The sequence below is a fragment of the Rosa chinensis genome, chromosome 4 (assembly GCF_002994745.2).
Source record: "Rosa chinensis cultivar Old Blush chromosome 4, RchiOBHm-V2, whole genome shotgun sequence".
NCBI classification, from domain to species: domain Eukaryota; kingdom Viridiplantae; phylum Streptophyta; class Magnoliopsida; order Rosales; family Rosaceae; genus Rosa; species Rosa chinensis.
In genome coordinates this window covers 15,132,467-15,150,220 of record NC_037091.1, presented here as the reverse complement: position 1 = coordinate 15,150,220, position 17,754 = coordinate 15,132,467, and the positions used below count along the sequence as shown (strand labels likewise).

The 17,754-nt window shown below is 40.7% G+C and overlaps 3 protein-coding genes across 9 annotated transcripts; 1 reads left to right on the top strand and 2 right to left on the bottom strand.

The window, feature by feature from the left end:
* Positions 1 to 3,065: 3,065 nt before the first annotated feature.
* Positions 3,066 to 4,244, top strand: LOC112198872. Its single transcript, XM_024339969.1, has one exon. The coding sequence runs from the start codon at positions 3,066 to 3,068 to the stop codon at positions 4,242 to 4,244; it is 1,179 nt and encodes a 392-aa protein (XP_024195737.1).
* A 4,624-nt stretch (positions 4,245 to 8,868) lies between these two features.
* LOC112195972 (ABC transporter I family member 17) lies at positions 8,869 to 11,654 on the bottom strand. Of its 2 annotated transcripts, none has more exons than XM_024336221.2 (4): positions 11,466 to 11,654; positions 10,873 to 11,220; positions 9,648 to 9,835; positions 8,869 to 9,322 (listed from the first exon to the last, which is right to left on the bottom strand). In XM_024336221.2, exons 1-4 carry the CDS (start codon positions 11,494 to 11,496, stop codon positions 9,068 to 9,070), a joined length of 822 nt encoding a protein of 273 aa, XP_024191989.1. In that variant the 5' UTR covers positions 11,497 to 11,654; the 3' UTR covers positions 8,869 to 9,067. The 2 variants fall into 2 exon arrangements, with proteins under 2 accessions (XP_024191989.1, XP_024191990.1); XM_024336222.2 differs by having other exon boundaries at positions 10,873 to 11,217.
* Positions 11,655 to 12,348: 694 nt separating this feature from the next.
* LOC112195970 (pre-mRNA splicing factor SR-like 1) lies at positions 12,349 to 17,439 on the bottom strand. Of its 6 annotated transcripts, none has more exons than XM_024336215.2 (5): positions 17,298 to 17,439; positions 16,831 to 17,187; positions 16,669 to 16,749; positions 15,035 to 15,106; positions 12,349 to 13,553 (listed from the first exon to the last, which is right to left on the bottom strand). In XM_024336215.2, the coding sequence occupies exons 2-5, from the start codon at positions 17,116 to 17,118 to the stop codon at positions 12,738 to 12,740; spliced, it is 1,257 nt and encodes a 418-aa protein (XP_024191983.1). In that variant the 5' UTR covers positions 17,119 to 17,187; positions 17,298 to 17,439; the 3' UTR covers positions 12,349 to 12,737. The 6 variants fall into 6 exon arrangements, 4 of the variants coding, with proteins under 4 accessions (XP_024191983.1, XP_024191982.1, XP_024191985.1 ...); XM_024336214.2 differs by having other exon boundaries at positions 16,831 to 17,206; positions 17,298 to 17,409; XR_002934862.2 differs by adding an exon at positions 13,816 to 13,921 and having other exon boundaries at positions 13,412 to 13,553; positions 16,831 to 17,408.
* Between the last annotated feature and the right edge of the window lie 315 nt (positions 17,440 to 17,754).

Sequence of the window (17,754 nt, the reverse complement as noted above, 5' to 3'; positions counted from 1 at the left end):
AAATCATTTGTCACAAGATGGAGGACCACCACATTGAGATGTCGGGATCTTGACAAAATAATGGCGCTGGCTGTGAGCCCCGGAAAAGTTTATCAAGCTTAAGTGAAATAGTTCGATAATTTACTTATCGATCTCGATAAAAGTTAAAGTACTCGAGAATATTTTCAAAAATTTTCACTAAGAGAAATCCTCAATTTAGGAGTTGGATAATAAAGTACACGTCACGACGAGTTCGTGAAAATTTTCGGAGACGTTTTTGGATACCCGAGCTATTTATCGTGACTTTCCGAAGTTTTGGGATTTTAGAAATTAATTCAAGAAATAGAAGACAGGTGGAGCGATCCTAGCCATCCACCTCTTCCACCGCTTCATCAGGGACGTCCACTATTAATTGGGTCTGTTTATATATATGAGTCTTGACCCGTGGGAACACCAGAAGTATCGAGAAAGCGAGAGAACCAGAGTTCTCTGACCCCAAAGAGAGAGAGACGACCCGGTAGGGAAACCCGACCGGAACTCTCACCTCCGGCCACCGACCGATGATGCATGACCACCGATGTCTTCCTCTCGTCATCGCCGCCACGATTGTGGCCTCGGATCGTCCATGCACCTGATGAGGATGAAGAATCGACGTTGAGAATGTCCAACTGCTCCGGCGAGTTTCTGCAAAATCTGGCGATTCCGGCCACCTTCTGAACCGTAAGTGGTATGAAACCTCACCTCCTCGTCACGCTCTATACCCCAGTATGATTATTTTTTCAATTCGGTCGAGTTTTGACAAATTGGTTTCTGGGTTGTTTCGGGTTCGACGTCATGGTTGCCGCTGACAACTTCTCTGACAGTTCTGGGCTCGGTTTCCGTTTTGACTAAGTCTATTGAAGTGAAATTGGGAAGCTTCCTGGGTCGATTGCATCAGAAGCATTAGTTCATCATCAGTTGAGTTTCGGCAGTGAGTTGATTTGGTTGGAATCGATTTTCCAAGGTATAATCCTGATCTTGAATCAAAGTTTGGTACTTGGTGATAATCGAATGTTAATCCCTGAAAGTGAAGATTTGGGTTGGATGTGCAGTATGGTTTGCATGCTCAGAATGAGTGTATGTGAAATTGGAAACCTCTTGATTTTGTGTTGATGAATCTGCTACTGGTATTGAAATTTTGGATTGGGGTTGATTGCTTTGTTGTATGCTTACTGTGAGATGGTTGACTGGTGATGTAGGGGTTAATTGAATTTTGTTGTTAGGTCGGAATTTTGGCTTTTGTTAATTAAGAAGTAAAAGTACAGGAGTTATGAATTGATTGTGGAATAATCGAAAAATGGTCAAGTTAAGAAGCTTGGGTGTCCTTACTAATTTTGGGTACACCTTGTTATGAAAATCGGAAAGTATTGGGTGTCCATAGTAAATTCCATCGAATTACTATGCGACGATATTGTTAAGTAAATTTGAGATAAATTGTTGATGAAATTGGAAACATGTTCTATGCTTGTGCATATATTAAATGGATAGAAAGTGAAAGAAATTGATATATAAGCATATATATTGGGTGGCCTTAGTAATCGGGTGCACTCAATATATGTTTGGTGAATATCGTAATTTCAAGTGAATGTTCGATAATCTAAGTTAATTATCGAACCTATCTCGATTGGTCAAATGTGGTCAAACTAGTCAATGTTGGTCAAACGTGGTCAAATTGATCAACTCCTGGTCAACCCAGGAAAGGCTGGGTGGACGATTTAGTAATCGTCGATATTTCACATAAATTGTTCAAAAGATATTAACTATTGAAATGTCGGAACTTAGGACTTCAGTTACCCAAGGAACGGAAGGTTCGCTACTCTCGGAGTACGTGAAAGCAAGCACCGAAATCCAGGTAGGGGATTCAGGACTCTCCTCGATTAGTGATTTTCTTATATTGTTATTGAATGATGCATGTTAGTTGGTATGGTTTGGTTATGTTCAAATGCAATGCATACTAACCAAACCATGTGAGAAATGTGATGGCTTGAGAGCGAAGGGTGGCTCTGACTTCCTTGGGTTCGATCCCCAAAACCTCCGGAGGGTTAGTTACGCCGGTCGTCCGGGTATTCCGATCGTAATGACGGGCCTGGTACTTGTGTGTAGCTAGGTAGTGGACACTCTCGCTACACTTACCTGGTTTACAGATTAGTTGAGATAAGGTCGTGTAGTGGGTCTATGGGACCGGCCATCCGGTAAGTTTCAGCGCGCATGTTTACTTAAGTACCTTGCATCGATTTGTGAGTCAGAAAGCATTATTAAAAAGTTTTGTCGTTCACTGAAATATTTGGTTAAAGCATGTTTTCATACTGAGGCCTCAATACTTTATTTATCGATTTTCAAATCTAGTCGAGACAGAGTTCCTGTTGAGCAGCGAGGACGAAAGCTCACCCCTACAACAGTGTGGATGCAGGTACTGTGCACTGGTGACGGGACAATAGCGGAAGGAGCTGGGTGTGCGGAAACAAGTTCGGTAAATCGTCGTTTGAACTTTATTCTAAATTCTATTTCTTGAAATTCGTATTCCGAGACTTGTTAATAGTTAGCCTTGTGTCGATGTCGGTTGAGTTCTCATTTCCTTGGAGTTCGTACCTCTTGTGTGAGAACTCATTTCAAGTTCTAGATGAATGAAATAAATTTTAGCAACTCAATTATTTTCACCTCAAAAATATTTGTAGCTTCCGCTGTGTTCCTACGAAAAGTTTTCAAACAAAATGCCTAGCGGTTCTCTAGAATGTAAATCGAGCGTTCGGTTTATGTTTTAGAGGCTCACGGCACTGTGACGTGCTTAAGCTGGTGAGGTGCAGCTTGGGGCGTTACACTGGCAAACTTCAAGCAGGGACTCCACAAGGCAAGTTTTCTACATCACCTCAACTGTAATTGTCCAAACGCCACATATGACTACGTCATGAGTAAGGCTGTCCTACATGCCCAAGCTGAATACAACACTTATAGCGCCACACCACCACAAACTCCACTCAAAACCCCCCAACCTGCCACATTCCAACCAGGAAACACCACCACCATTCCAAACATAACTACACCGCCCAATGACAAAAAAAGAGTGGCAACAGGCCAACTACCAAGACAAGCGGCAAAAGGACCAGCAGTATCACAATAGGGGCCACAGATCTTTTCACAATGATAGCCGCGACAATCGTGACAACTGCCACAACAAGGTCGCCGCAAATGCTCAAAAGTTTGAGGTTTTCACAGTCTTAATGGCATCATATGAAGAAATATATGATCAGTGTAAGGATCAAATCCCACCACCACCCCCAAGAAAATACCCTAGGGTAGGAAAACCTAGAAACACTAGCAAATGGTGCAAACATCATGAAGATAGCGGTCACAACACCAACGACTGCAATGCCCTCAAGACTGCAATTGAGTCATTATACCGCAATGGAAAGTTGGAGCAGTACAAGGTCCGACAACCACCTCCGGTTGTCGCCAACATCGAAACAATGTGGCGAATTAACACCATTGATGGCGGTGCTTTCATAGGCAGCTTATCACATGGAGCAAGAAAGCGTTTTGAGTGTGCTAACCACCCAAAAGAAGTATTCAACATCCGCTATGACCGATCCGCCAAAATGACCAGAACAGGTTGGGAACCAATCACTTTCTCTGAGGAGGAAGAGAGAGGTATTCATTCACCCCATGACGACCTATTTCTGATAGATGCAGTCCTCGACAAGTGGTCCGTAGAAAGGGTACTGGTAGATAGCGGGTCCACTGTCAACGTCATAGTCAATGACTATTATAAGCAACTGCAATGCAACAATAAACTGCTACAAGACCACGAGCCGCTACTAAGTTTTTCCGGAGATGTAACCCAACCTCTAGGGTCATATTATATGCGCCTATCCATTGAGACAGTCCTATGTACAGCGGAAATACATATTGAGTTCATTGTGGTAGATTGCTTCAGCTCATACAATGCCATTATCGGTCGCCCAGCTCTCAACAAACTCAAATGCATCATCGTCGGGTATATGTTACTCATGAAGTTCCCAACACCTAACGGCACTAGTTCCGTCAAGGGAAGCCAATCAATTGCACGAGAGTGTTACGCAATAACGGTGTCGAGGTCAAGAGGTCGCCATGAAATCTTAACGGTAGCCAACACACCACAGTTGACCGACAAAATTGATGACCCCAGGGATGACGAGGAAAAATACTACAAAAAGAGTCCGTCAACCCAGAGACATCGCTCCGCATTGTAAGCATCTCCGAAGAACACCCAGAGAAAACTGTTCGTATCGGAGCCTAACTCTGCCCCGAGATAGCGGCTGAGCTCACTCAGTTTCTGAAGGAGAACGCCGCAGTCTTTGCATGGTCGTACGCCGACATGCCAGGAATCTCTCCCGACATAATTCAACATAAGGTCAGCATCAAGCCATCCTTTTACCCTGTCAAGCAGAAGTGACGAGCATTTGACGAAGAAAAATATCGGGCCATCATGGAAGAAGTAACCAAGTTGCAGGACATAGACTTCATTCATCTGGTTCATTATCCATAATGGATCTCCAACGTGGTAATGGTAAAGAAACCTAACAGAAAGTGGCAGATGTGTGTCGACTTCAAAGGACTGAACAAGGCATGCCCAAAGAATAGCTTCCCACTACCTCGCATTGACCAGTTGGTTGACACAACAGCAGGGCATAAGCTACTTAGCCTGATGGATGCTTTCTCTGGCTACATGCAACCAGATAAAGATGCACCCTGGCAACCAAGAATGCACAACATTTACCACCGACAAGGGTTTATATTGCTACAATGTCATGCCTTTTGGCCTAAAGAATGCCGGAGGTACATATCAATGATTGATGAACGTAATGTTTGCTGAACACTTAGGTAAGCTCATTGAGGTAATGTCGACGACATGCTTGTCAAAAGCGTAAAAGATGGCGGTCATGTAGCCAACCTCCGCATCATATTTTCCATATTGTTAGCATATGGAATGCGCCTGAATCCAGAAAAATGTTTCTTCAGCATTATCGCCAGCAAGTTCCTCGGATATATAGTTAGTGAGGGGGGAATAGAGGCTAACCCCGACAAGGTACAGGCTGTCATAAACAAGAAATCTCAGGAGAAAAAAGTTGAGGTACAAAGTCTGCAGGGAAAGTTAACGGCTCTGTCCCCGGTTCATTTCCAGACTTATCGACAAATGCCTGCCCTTGTTCAAGGCAATGAAGTGATCCCATTGCAAAGTGGTAGATTGGACGCCTGATTGTGAAGCGGTATTCTGAGCATTAACACTAAAGTAAGTTGAAACTGCTCCACTAGGCTGCATCACCTCAGCTAGGACAAGCATTCCCCCCAGTGTCTCAATTAGTCCCAACGATTTTGCTGAGAATTTGATTGGAGCTGCAGGTATTTTTACCTTATTTAGAGGTGCCGGTGAGCCATTGGTTCCCACTACTAAGTCCCCAAGCAAAAGTTTTAGTTTCATGGGGGAGACAAATGGAGAATCCGGCTATCCTCGTTTCAGAGGCGACTTTTCTATTTCGGGTACCAATGCAAGCTGCTTAGTGCTTGCATATTTGCATTTCGAATCACCATGGGTTTTTGGAGCTTTGAGGATGAGCTAGGGCCAAATAGGTTTCTGGCAATGAGGGGCAAGATGGGTATCTGCACACCTTGGAGCGTAAAGCTCCTCTGGTGAAGTTACACTGCGCAAAACTTGCAAAAGAAGTAGGTAGTTCCACTCGGTGTTCTCCTTGCTTTAGATCAGAGTGTGTTTCATTTTGTCGACCAACAAGAGGCATACCCTATCCACATGAAATATAAGGATGCAAACGCTGTAGCGTCCCACCAAATTCTCAAAAAAGTATGAGATCTCCTCAATGATCCCAGGTGCCAGTTTTAGGGTTTTGGTCAGCAAGAAGGGTTTTGCAATGTCGTGCGCAACATAAACCTAGATTTCACCAATGGCTTTGAAAAGCTTGTCATCCATTTCCAAAAACCTGCTGGCGATCGAAGCGATGTTGACGATAGTATTCTTCACTTCCATCGCCTGTGGTATATTACGCAGTTTCACCCAGAAGAACAACTCATTCAATGGGATGGCATCCGGAGATTTCAGGCCATCATATTCTTGAATAATGACCGGTACACACTGAAAGTACCACGGTCCGCCACGAAGAACTTTGTTCCGATCCTTGCGCTGGTCGAAAGAGAAGACAAAGCGCCTTTGCGCTCTCTCCTTCACCTTGAAGGCTGCGTTCAGGACCCAAATGCGCCTGAAATGGTGCTACACATCCGGCACCGTGAATTGCTTCAAAGTCAACGGACGCGCTAGAAGGTAAGCCTGAGAACCACGTCGGGTATCAACGCCGGGTAACTTGGAGATGTCTACCACATCATCACCTAGAAGAGCCAGCGATAATGCGAAGCTAGCAACAACATCATCGATCGTAGTCATGGTGATCACGTTCGAGCCAAGGAAGTGTTTTAGGGTATGGGGCGTCAAAGCGGTGCCTAGGATTTTTTCAGAATAGTATTCTCTCCCCCTTTTTTATGTTGATCTCTCTTTCATTTAATAAAATATAATTTCTTTTGAGGCAAAAAAAAAAAAAATGTCGTGGACAGGGAATTTCTACTAATCCAAGACATCAAGCATCCGAGTTCAACTATTTTGCAATCAATTTTGATAATGTTTTCCAAAAACACACATGGTGGAAGGACAAGCTCGCTAGTTATGGACATCAACTTCTCCAAAATAAAATTTGGATGAATAAAGTGCTTTATTTGATACCATATTGTATAAATCTTCTTCGAAAGTTGTCCGGAATTCAAATTTAACAAAAAAGAAACGTGCTTGGAGGCTTGGAGCTAATCAGTGTGGGAATGTCCACTGAGCACACTCTTATCACTAGAGAATAAAGATTGATATGGCAACCCTTGAATTTGATTATATATTGCGTTGTGTCTTACTGTCTTGAAAGTTCGAATGGGTTTGGTGCTTTTCATCAGTTCCTTGGACAACTAGCAGTTGATCGAAGGCACATGCATGAGCAGAATTTGATTCTTCTGTCATTGCGATACACATCGACCTGGTTTATGCTTTTCTCTTTCTTGATGAACAGTGCTGTGCGATAAATGAATAGGATTATAGGCATATGAATTTAAAAAGAACTAAAGAAAAAAGGTCAAACAAAATTGAGTTGGTGAGGTAACCAGGTCTTAAGAGTACAAATATCCCGCATTGAAAATTGTAGTTATTATAATGATTATAGTGATTATAATGAATTACATCAAACTTAGGATTGCCAAGTCTTAAATGTCTTATACAACCACAAATTAATAGAGCGACACATCGAATACATGCACACATTTAAGACCCTAAGCCCTGAAGGCTAGAGGGGCGTCTCTACCGCGATGGGTAGGTAGCACAACCACCATTGTATACAGTTAGACATTGAAACCCGAAGATTAAATGGGCGTTTTGATACATGCATACATGCAAGACCCTAAGCTAGGGACGCTGCTACCCACGATGGGTAGAAAGCACAACCAAGTAAGAAATTAATGATGTGATACGCTGATATCAACATATGCAAGACTTTAGGCCCGGCCCCGAAGGTTAGAGGGGCGTTCCTACCCATTATGGGTAGGGACAACATAACTATCAAATATCGTCATTTTCATGTGATGCCCCGACATGCGTGACTCTAAGTCGCGAATTACAATGAGACACTCATACACACGATGGACAGGTAGTCCTTTTTTTTTTTCTTTTTTTTTTGGTGCGCTTTCCTTGTCGCTTTTTTTTCTTATTGAGAAATTACGAAAATGATTGATGATGGTAAGCTTTTCTTCGTTACTCTCGAGACTCAAAAAAGAAAAGCTTGTAAGCTTCTGACTCGAACACTGAGGTAGCCGAATGTAACGGTACATTGGTATTTAATGTGCATTATTATAAAGCAACAGAAAAGCATACAAGAGAGGGACTTCTATCCAAAGCCAAGTTCAAGACAGAGTAACCGAAGCTCGAGAACTTGAAAATTGGTTTAGAGATAAACCAGTGAGAGAAGAAGAAGAAGACAATGAAAGAAGATGCCCTCGTGGCTGGTGGAAGGGTTTCGATGATGGACGCCTGGCACACCCATCAAGAAACGTGTTATGGGGATTCGGTGCCCCTCTTGCCAAGTGCCTGCCATTTTCTCTCTCTCTTCTTCTCCTCCTCCATTTTGGTATATAAATTCCAAAACCCAACTGTTCATCTTCTACTATCTACATTGTTTTCCCTAGTTTAGCTCTGGTTCAGTAGCCTCAGGCTGCTGTTCCTGGCTCTTCTAGGTTATGGATTGGTTGCTTAAGCTAAGGAGAGCTTTGCTTGCCTTCTCTGATAGACTCAAGCATCGTAACTCTGTAGGTAATATTTGGTTCTTGCTTCATCTATAACTTGTTATTCTTTAGCGTATATGGCATTTGGATTTTATCTAACTAGTAGGTTTTACTAGAAAAAATGCAGTGTAAGACTTTTTTGGGGCAATTTTTCTAAGCACTGTGGAACCCATGTAGGTGGTGCTGGTGGTGATCAGTGTGGTGGAGTAGGTGGTCTGCTAAAGCTTCAAGATGATGTGCAAATGTGTGGGTACCAAGATGTACACATTATGTGGAACATGTTGAGCAAAGCTCAACAGGAGGAGATTCAGATCATGGCAAAAACTCAGTCACCTACCAAGCCGAATCAGAAGCAACGAAGACGACAACGATCATCATGTCCTTTCAGGACTTTCTTTGGACCAGCCACACAGAGCTGCGTCTTGGTTAGACTAGAATCCAATGCTTCTTCAATCTTGAGTTGAGGAATGCAAAAGTAGTAAAATGTATATACAGGGATATAAAAGGTATGAGGGAGTCAAATATCGAGTAATATACAGTTCTTGTAAGAAGTTGTTAGCTTCCCAAAACTGGCCAAAAGTATGATCACCACTTAACCAGTACATAGTACAAATATCAGGAAATGCTTTAAATGTTGGCTACAGAACAATTATGCAAACCCGATTTCGGACAGAAAGAGAGATACATGGGGAGATGATTAAGAGCTGAGTTCAAGAAACCTCAAGGCCATAGGGTGCTTGGCTTCTGAGAGTTTATCTGGTGTTAAAACTTCAACAACCTCACCATTCACAAGGAGACACACTACATCAGCAATTCTCTGGATTTGTTTGATGCTGTGTGAGACCATTATGATTGTCATGCCCCGTTTCTTCTTCAGCTTTTCTAAAACACCTTCTATGTGCTCTGTTGATATTGGATCCAAGGCGCTAGTAGGCTCGTCTAACAGCAAAACCTGCCACGTAAAACAAACACATCATCGAAAACAACAACATTCTCTTGCTAGACAGTTTGATAGTTTGACAACATAACATTCCGATAACTCAATATGACATATCTAACAACAGAACCTTCCACGTAAAACAAACACATCATCAAAAACAACAACATTTTCTTGCTAGACAGTTTGATAGTTCGACAACATAACATTCAGATAACTCAATATGACACTTAGATACACAACGAGAAAAGATGACTCAACATATGTAAGCACAATGGATGTCAGAAAATTATTACTAAACTTAAGGTCATGAGCTTTCGTGTTTTAGTCAGGTGTTCACCTCAGGTGAATTGGCTAGGGTCCTAGCAAGTGCAACTCTTTGGGCTTGGCCTACAGATATTTCAGAACCTGTTTTACTGAAAAAAGATGAATCAAGGCCTGCAAGGGTCAGTAGCTTATGAACATCTTGATCAGTCAGCTTCTTCCCACTCAACTGAGGACCATAACGAACGTTGTCTGCAACAGTACCTGAGAAGTTGACTCCAATGGTTAGTTAGACAATGAAGACAGATCTGTAGTGTTGTTAAAGAACATATACATTCATATAGATATGTTCTCCTTCCAGATCTTCAACTAAGTACACGCGTAAGTTAAAGAATTTAGACCCAATACACTTTGGATCATGGTATATAAGATACTCAACTTATGTCCAGTTTAGAGTGACTTTTTGGAACATCTACACCAGAAAATGCAATAAAACTATGGAACAGCATTTGCTATGTGCAGTCATCGCAATGCACAATACATCAGAATACATCAGACTGCATAATTCAATCCATTAACAGTCATCTTGAACCCATTTTCATAGTTCAGGCTTTTGTATATGAAATCTCAATACCATCCAAGTAGTAGGACAATTAGGTTTAACCACTACTATTATTGAAATATAACAGCTGGTTGTGGACTTGTGGGGATCCCCTTTATGATGGAGTTCATGTTAAAATATACTTCGGTCCTGGCTGGAAATACTTAAAAGAAGTACTCATAGGGTATTATATGCACCAAATCAAGCAGTTCTATAGATCCCAAGCCCCACCCCCAACCCACAAAGAAGAAAAATCTCAATATGCTAAATAGAAAACTAAATTGGATTGCTAACACCACTCTGAACAAAGGTTCATTAAATGGTTTTATAGCTCTCCTATCACTGTCATAATTATCACCTAAAACTCTGAGTGCCCAAAAAACAGAAACAGACACAAGGTGGAATGGTTGATAATCAGAGCTTGTGTGTAACCATAGCTAACCATCCCAATAATCTATAAAGCCATTTCTATGTCAGCAAAAACAAAAGCAACAAAAAACTAAAAACTAAATCTGACATGTGTATAAATTAAGCAATGACATAAACTCAGAACTCACAAGTTATCAAATAAAATAATTTGCCATTAACCGATTGTGATGGTGAACATGTGAGAACATAGAAGTTGGGTGTGGCTTTTGAAGCTTTAAAGAGACATTGGTGACTGTTAGTTGGTAAATGATTGATCTATGAAAACGGGTACCTTCAAAAAGAACAGGAAGCTGGAAGAGCATTCCGACCTTCCTCCGGAGACTGAGAACATCGAGTTCTTTAATATCATGGCCGTCCAAGAAGACAGTGCCGGCAGGCGGCTCCCAGAGGCGGTTGAGTGCTCGGAGAAGCGTGGATTTGCCGCTGCCACTTGGGCCTATGATTCCGACGATCACTCCTTTTGGGATGTCCACGCTCAGCTCATTCAGTATGATAGCTCCTCCTCCTCCTCCTGTCCTCTCTGATCTTCTGGTCAGATTTCGTATCCGAAACTTCACGTTGCCGTCAGCTTCTCCATCATTGATTACCAGTACTGCTTCTTCTTCTTCATTCTCCTCTGCTGCACAAAAAAAATATATTGTAACCAGAAAATTTCAGCTGATATTTAGTGGCAAATTTCTATGATGTCTGTCACCGCCGCATGCAGGTGTTATGCTCTATAACATGTTATACCAACAGACTATCAATCTAGAATCTAGACCACTACTGTTTTATTCTACTTCTGTTAAAATGCATGGTGTACATTCACTGGCAATATAAACTCGCAACATAGCACGTCAGATATCTAACATTACGAACACTAACCTGAAAGAGTGATGTGTGCCTGAGAAGTCATGGTGGAAAGTTTTGAGTGAGAAGGAGAAGAGACGGGAACGAGAAAGGGTATCGTATTATGAAAGGTTTGGAGAGTACAATTGTACAGAGTACATAGATAAAGCCTTCCCTAGAAACCAATACTCCAGCAGCACCTGTTATAGTGTGTGGACAAGTATCCATTTATTCCTGAATGCAACCCCATTTGTAAGGTATCTTCTAAATGATTAAAGTAATTTGCTCCAACTCAGCCATTTGGCAATTGTCAACTTCACGAGATGGTACGGACCGTGGAGGGAGAATATCTCATATCTATACCTAGATAGTGCCTGTCTTGATCTTCAACATCAAGCAAGTTCCACAGCATAAATTAAACCCAATTAAGAATACAATTCCGTGTAGGCATAAACGTTTTGTTTTTATTTTGCGGTATTTTAATTTTTTGTGACGCAGACGTGTATATATCTTACACAAACCTTGCTAAGGTGATTGATGAATTATCTGTTTTTTTTTTATATTCAGGTTGCTTTCGCAACTTTTTAAGGTGAATTTCTACACATAACCCTGTCAAGTACACCAGTTCCAGCCGACAAAATTAAATAACTAGAGGCTGTTATGATTGGTTATGAGAACCTCAAGATCTTATCCGCCAAAAAGGAATCAAATTAGAGATCGCCCAATTATTCAATTTGCATAGAATAAATTGACGATTCATAAACACATTTAGTGTTATAATATTGATACAATTAGAAAATGAGGATATAGAAAATGAACAATTCAATTTTGAAAATAGAGAGATGAACGAGAATTTGTCCTAGCTTTCAATACACCTCAAATTGCATCAGTTAATGATTAGAACAGTGAGTCAATAATATATCTGCAATCCAGAGTAGCAGTAGCAAATACCACTCGCTAGTCCATGAAACATTTGATATTTAGCAGAAACAATTTGAAAAATTCAGATGATAAGAGAGCTGAAAATTAAGCAATCATTTATCTTAATGTTACAAACTTTGACATATGCCCCAGGCATGAATAGATTTCAAAACTGAAATTCTGAATAAGGTCTAGTATACAGGCAGCAGCAGCACTGCGACATGAAGGTGATGCAATGGATATCATCCATCAATACATTTCAATGCCTTTTGCAGACAGACATAAAACATGAGGGAAGATTTGCCCCATTCTTTCCCCGGTCACAGGAGTATATGGCCAGAAGACTCAAATGAGACATCTGATAACAGATAAACAAACCTCCTCGTACTATTTCCATCGGTGACCACCAAGCCTAATCACCTCTTCAGCACCGTTATCGCTCCTCGGAATCCTATCCATACTAGTATCCCCTTTTTGGACACTCACATCACCATAAAGATCCCTAAGTTTTGCCAGATTGCTAGATACAGATGTTCTATCCTTGTTTACATCTCTTGGCGGGCTTACATGAGGAGCAGTGCCAGCTTGCAAGCTCCGACTCCTACTCCTGCTTCTACTGCGGCTTCGACTCCTACTCCTACGAGAATGTCTACCACCATCACGGCTACTCTCATAATAGTCCCTCCGGCTTTCTCTCTCTGCATATCTTGACCTCCTATCAGAATCAGAACTTCGTTCTCTATCCCTTGATCTGTCTCTATCTCGACCCCTCTCCCGTTCCTTGTACCTTTCTCGTTCACGATCACGATCACTATCCCTGTCTCTTTCCCGATTCCGATCCCGGTCCTTTCCCCTATCCCTGTCCCTGTCCGAATAGTCTCTGTCAGAATACTCACGGCTCTGGCTACGACGGCTCTGTAAATCATCAGTGCTAGCTTTTTCATAAGGTGGCGGTGGCGGTAAAGTTCGACGAACAGGTGATGAGTCCCTCGTCGAAGCACGGTGTGGGGCACGTTGACCAAAGGAGACTGAAAGTGCCGCTTTCACAGAAGGTGGGCGACGGGCAGTGTCATCAGATCCATGACGGGTAGCCTCCCCAGTAACACCAGAGAGTTTTGTTGGGAGTTTCATCTTCTCAAGATTAGCTGTAATCTGCCGCAACACAGGAACAGGTATGCGAGGGAAAAGTGTATCAAAGTAGTACTGCAATAGCACAATATACATATACAATGTCAGTATATTAAAAGTATTAATAATCTATGCGGGTAACACAACAGTTTTATAAAGCGCAGAATGTTAAAGCTTGATGTTTCCTAAATAAAGTGCACCCCATGCAGCAGACACAAAATTATCAGCCATGATCAGTTACAAAATTTATCATATATGTTATCATGATCTAATTGCGGCTTTGAACACAACAAATTTACAAATCAATAACACTGTTGAAATCCTATTGCTTTTGGACCTTAAACAGTAGCATGCTGAGACAATGCTTGACAGCTCCAAGGAGAACATGTATTCAGATCTCAATCCACTGTAATCTGAAAAGCAGCATCTGTGATTGCAAGGGACTGCACCGGTGGAACATTAGGTAGAAGATTTCAAGGTACTAGCCCAGAAGCATTAACAAGAACTATACACAATGTTCGATGTGTGTGTGTGAGCTTGTAAGTGTATTAACACAGGGAGAGTGCTTTCTTCTTGCTAATCAGCTGAAAACCAACCAATATTTTCTAGTACTCCATACAACTTCAGCTGGTAGGTAATTGTCTCAGATCCTCATTAGTCCTAGATATTCTCAACAAGTAAAACTCTTGAAAGAAAATGTGGGCATAGAGAGAGCCTCATGCTACACAAGTTTGTCAACAAGATTTGTGAATAATGGCAGTTCGTCAACAACATTCGCAAATGAAAAAAAAAAAAAAAAGTAGGTAATTTGATACTGGGTTTAGAACAGAAGCTTGCCTCAGGTATATGCTACAAAGCATGCTTTACATGTAAAATATAGAGCATCAACAGCAGGATATCTACAATTTTTATGGTAGGGCTTGAAGGCCTTGTTACATAAACCACATTATAAAATGTCACAGAACTGTTTCTCCAAAAAAACAAAGAAATGGGTACCATATCCATCATAAATTATTGAGTTCATAATGTTGTAATTCTCTTTTTTGGTCTGAACACAATCTACTAATATATATCCAACCTAAAATTTGGAAACAGAACTATGAAGAGTTGGTCTCAGTTGGAGGTAGGTTGTTTTATTCTTATTTTCATGCAATTTCCTGACTTTAATAACAATTCTCAAGATAGTTCCATCACTTAAAAGTCCATAGATCATATCCAACTTATCATGAGAAATGAGAAATAATAGGCCGAAAAAAGCTTTTCCTAATAGGCCAAAAATCTTTGAGAACAAAGAGATCCAAGTCGGCCAGCGGAAGGACTATATTCTAGTACTAAAGTATATAATTTAGAAATTTATGTAGTAAAATATCTTCTAATTGTCTAGATATATTACAATTGTAAATTTATACACACTTACAAAGGCTTTGTAAATTGACTCACGGAAGAGAGGGAGAGAGACAGAGAGACAGAGAGCAATAAAGAGAGGGCAGAGATACACGGTATAATTATTTCGACATCATTTCATTTCACATGTCTTATTATGGAAGGAAACTAACCTGCCCAAGTAGCAAATCACGCACATATACACCCATAGTGGTCATTCGTCCATTGGAACCTGGAGAGAATTTCTGAAAAAGAAACCCACAAATATTAAGTTCCGGAAGAATAAAACAATATGCTAATATGACCACAAATGTAAGGTTAACACACACATACACACACAGAGAGAACTATAGAACTACAGAAACATGCAGATAAAGTGGAAAGGGATGATATTCACTAGACAAGTAGTGTTCAGCCATTGGAAGCCATAAACAACATAACAGAATCATAAAAAGCTAAAGAAACTAAATTTCAAATTTTCAATCACATCCAAGACGTAGTCAAGATGATCTTTGATGTTAAGTATGTTAGAAATATAAACACAGAACTGGAGTAACTGGAGGGCAGTTTCCACTCAAAAGAGGGTGGCAATTCCAGTCGTGTATAGATAGAAAAGAGAAGCACACTACCAACCAAAACACACCCCTTCAGGAACATAATTGATTCAAAGCAGGCAATCATGAACAGCTCATTGACTGCACTGAACATGTCACAATCCTACTTAATTAAATTTGTATCAAAACTCAATGGTTCAGATTATATTATTACTTAAGAATAGTTCTCCTCGCAGTTCCAAGCTGAGTCCAAATGGACTTCAAACTATGAAAATAATAAATATACTTTCACCTTAAAAGATAAGAAATAAGATTTTACGGGTCAAACTTATACTAAAGGATTGAGCAGTTTGTAAGTTCATCGAGTGTAGACATCCATAAGGCTGGAATCTATTCAACAAGTTAAAGGGTACTGCTTCTTTGAGAAAAGACAGGGGCGATCAATTGGAGAAGTTAAGGAGGAAAGCCAGTCACTTGGTTATTGATATTTTAAAAAAAAATCTTAAAAGCTTTTCAACATTTTGACATTCTTTTTTCTTCCCCTCTTTGAGAATCTTTTAACATTACAAGAGAATAGGGGAGAAATGGAGATCTTCAACTGTCAAATGCTGTCTAATAGGAGGTGACTTTTCAGTTATCTCCAAAAACATGGGAGCAAAAAAAAGGAGAAGAAAAAAACCTATAATCAGCCACGATAAGAAAATAATAATAAAAGATGAACACAACTTTAGGAAAACAATCTTTTGACTTGAAAGTCAACCAAAACTCACTAGTTGCAGTTTTGAGATTCCGACTCCAAGATGCACCCAACTGCTCATCCTATGGCGAACTTTTACGAGGATTAATCCATTAATTGTTATCTTCTATCAAGGTTAAGCAACTCTGCCACTACAACGACTTCAAATGACGCAAATTGAGACAGATAAATGGTTAGTATGTTTTATAGAAACACAATGATTGGGTCTACAACAACCGTTAAATGCTAGAGAGATCAAACACACATAAATATCTGGATGAATGACTGGGATAGTTTTTTTAAATCGAAGGACTTTGATGAGGATTTCAGGTAAGTTCATAAACTACTGATAAATACTAACGAAATGCACCAGATTAACCACTCACCAATCACACTAACGATTCAGATGACCGCCAACAAACTTTCCATAAGGAAGTTAAACACGAATTAGCAGCAGACTGCACAATGTATTTCACTCTCTATGCAACTAAAGTATCAAAAACATAATGTATTTTACCTCGTCATCTGTAATATAGGGCTCAACCCAATTCCAAATGGTCTTCGGGTCTCCAGCATATCTCAAGTAGAGGAACCCAACCTGCACAACAAAATTAGAAAAATTAACAGGCGAAACTGAACTAAATTGAAATGACATATGTATATATCGCGGCGTGCGTACCGCTCGAATGTAAGGAGAGTCCTTGTGCTTCAAGAGGCCGTGCATTTGCTTGACGGTGAGTTTCATGGTGAAGAACTTGTAGAGTAAGCAAAACGCAGTAGAAGGACCTCGGCAATTCCCAGTCATCCACGGCTCGACGTGGTCTACTTGATTGTAAATCTCATCCACAACTTCGTGATACGTCTTCAACCGGTAAAGCTCCTTGAAGTAATCGGAAGACAGAATGTTCATACATAGCACCTTCTCCAATAACGAGTCAATTGGTTTCCCGCTCGTCTGTATCTCCATTCCCACCCACTCTTCCGCAATTCAAACCTTCAATCGATGATTACCGGATGCGAGAGATGAAAAGAAGCCCTAATTTGAGAGCAGAAATCTAGGGTTATTGGGAAATTTCTAGGGTTAGGGTTTTGAAGAGCAGAACATGCAAGTAGAGATTTGGAGAGGGAAAAAGGGGAATTGAGTACCTATGGAACGGAATGCGGGATCCTCCGATCAGCTGCGATTCGAAGTTGAAACCCTCTTCACGCCTCTTTTGCTTTCTTTCTCGGCCACCGAGGGTTCGGATTTTCTTCTTATATTTATCTCTTCCTTTCCTTATTTACATTAATTAAAAGGCAAACCCATGTTTTTTGGATCATTCTTTCTTTGGGTTGGTTCAAACTCACAAATATCGGATGGGTTTTGTTACCATTGGGCTCAGATTTGAGAATGGGCTGCTACTATACATGAAGTGATAAAAAAAAAAAAAGATAAAAAAAATTCTTATCGTGACTCTTTAGGGGAATTTAGATTTGTTGGTTTGTAGGGTTTTGCGTGGTGACCAAAAAAATGGAGCATCGGCACGATGACCGGAAGTTTATCCCCGAGCTAAAATCTCATTTTGTATTGGTGATCTTTCTAACGTAACAATTATCTTTTTGA

What these genes read in the sequence shown, in the direction of transcription:
- LOC112198872 (XM_024339969.1), top strand. Translation starts at nt 3,066, where the DNA reads ATGACAAAAAAAGAGTGGCAACAGGCCAACTACCAAGACAAGCGGCAA.
- LOC112195972 (XM_024336221.2), bottom strand. Translation starts at nt 11,496, where the DNA reads ATGACTTCTCAGGCACACATCACTCTTTCAG. An exon ending in GGCACACATCACTCTTTCAG is followed by an intron (nt 11,221 to 11,465) that starts GTTAGTGTTCGT and finishes TTTTTTGTGCAG; the next exon opens with CAGAGGAGAATGAAGAAGAA. An exon ending in GCTTCCTGTTCTTTTTGAAG is followed by an intron (nt 9,836 to 10,872) that starts GTACCCGTTTTC and finishes TCAACTTCTCAG; the next exon opens with GTACTGTTGCAGACAACGTT.
- LOC112195970 (XM_024336215.2), bottom strand. Translation starts at nt 17,118, where the DNA reads ATGGAGATACAGACGAGCGGGAAACCAATTGACTCGTTATTGGAGAAG. An exon ending in CCTATATTACAGATGACGAG is followed by an intron (nt 15,107 to 16,668) that starts GTAAAATACATT and finishes TTTCTTTTTCAG; the next exon opens with AAATTCTCTCCAGGTTCCAA. An exon ending in GTGATTTGCTACTTGGGCAG is followed by an intron (nt 13,554 to 15,034) that starts GTTAGTTTCCTT and finishes GTGCTATTGCAG; the next exon opens with TACTACTTTGATACACTTTT.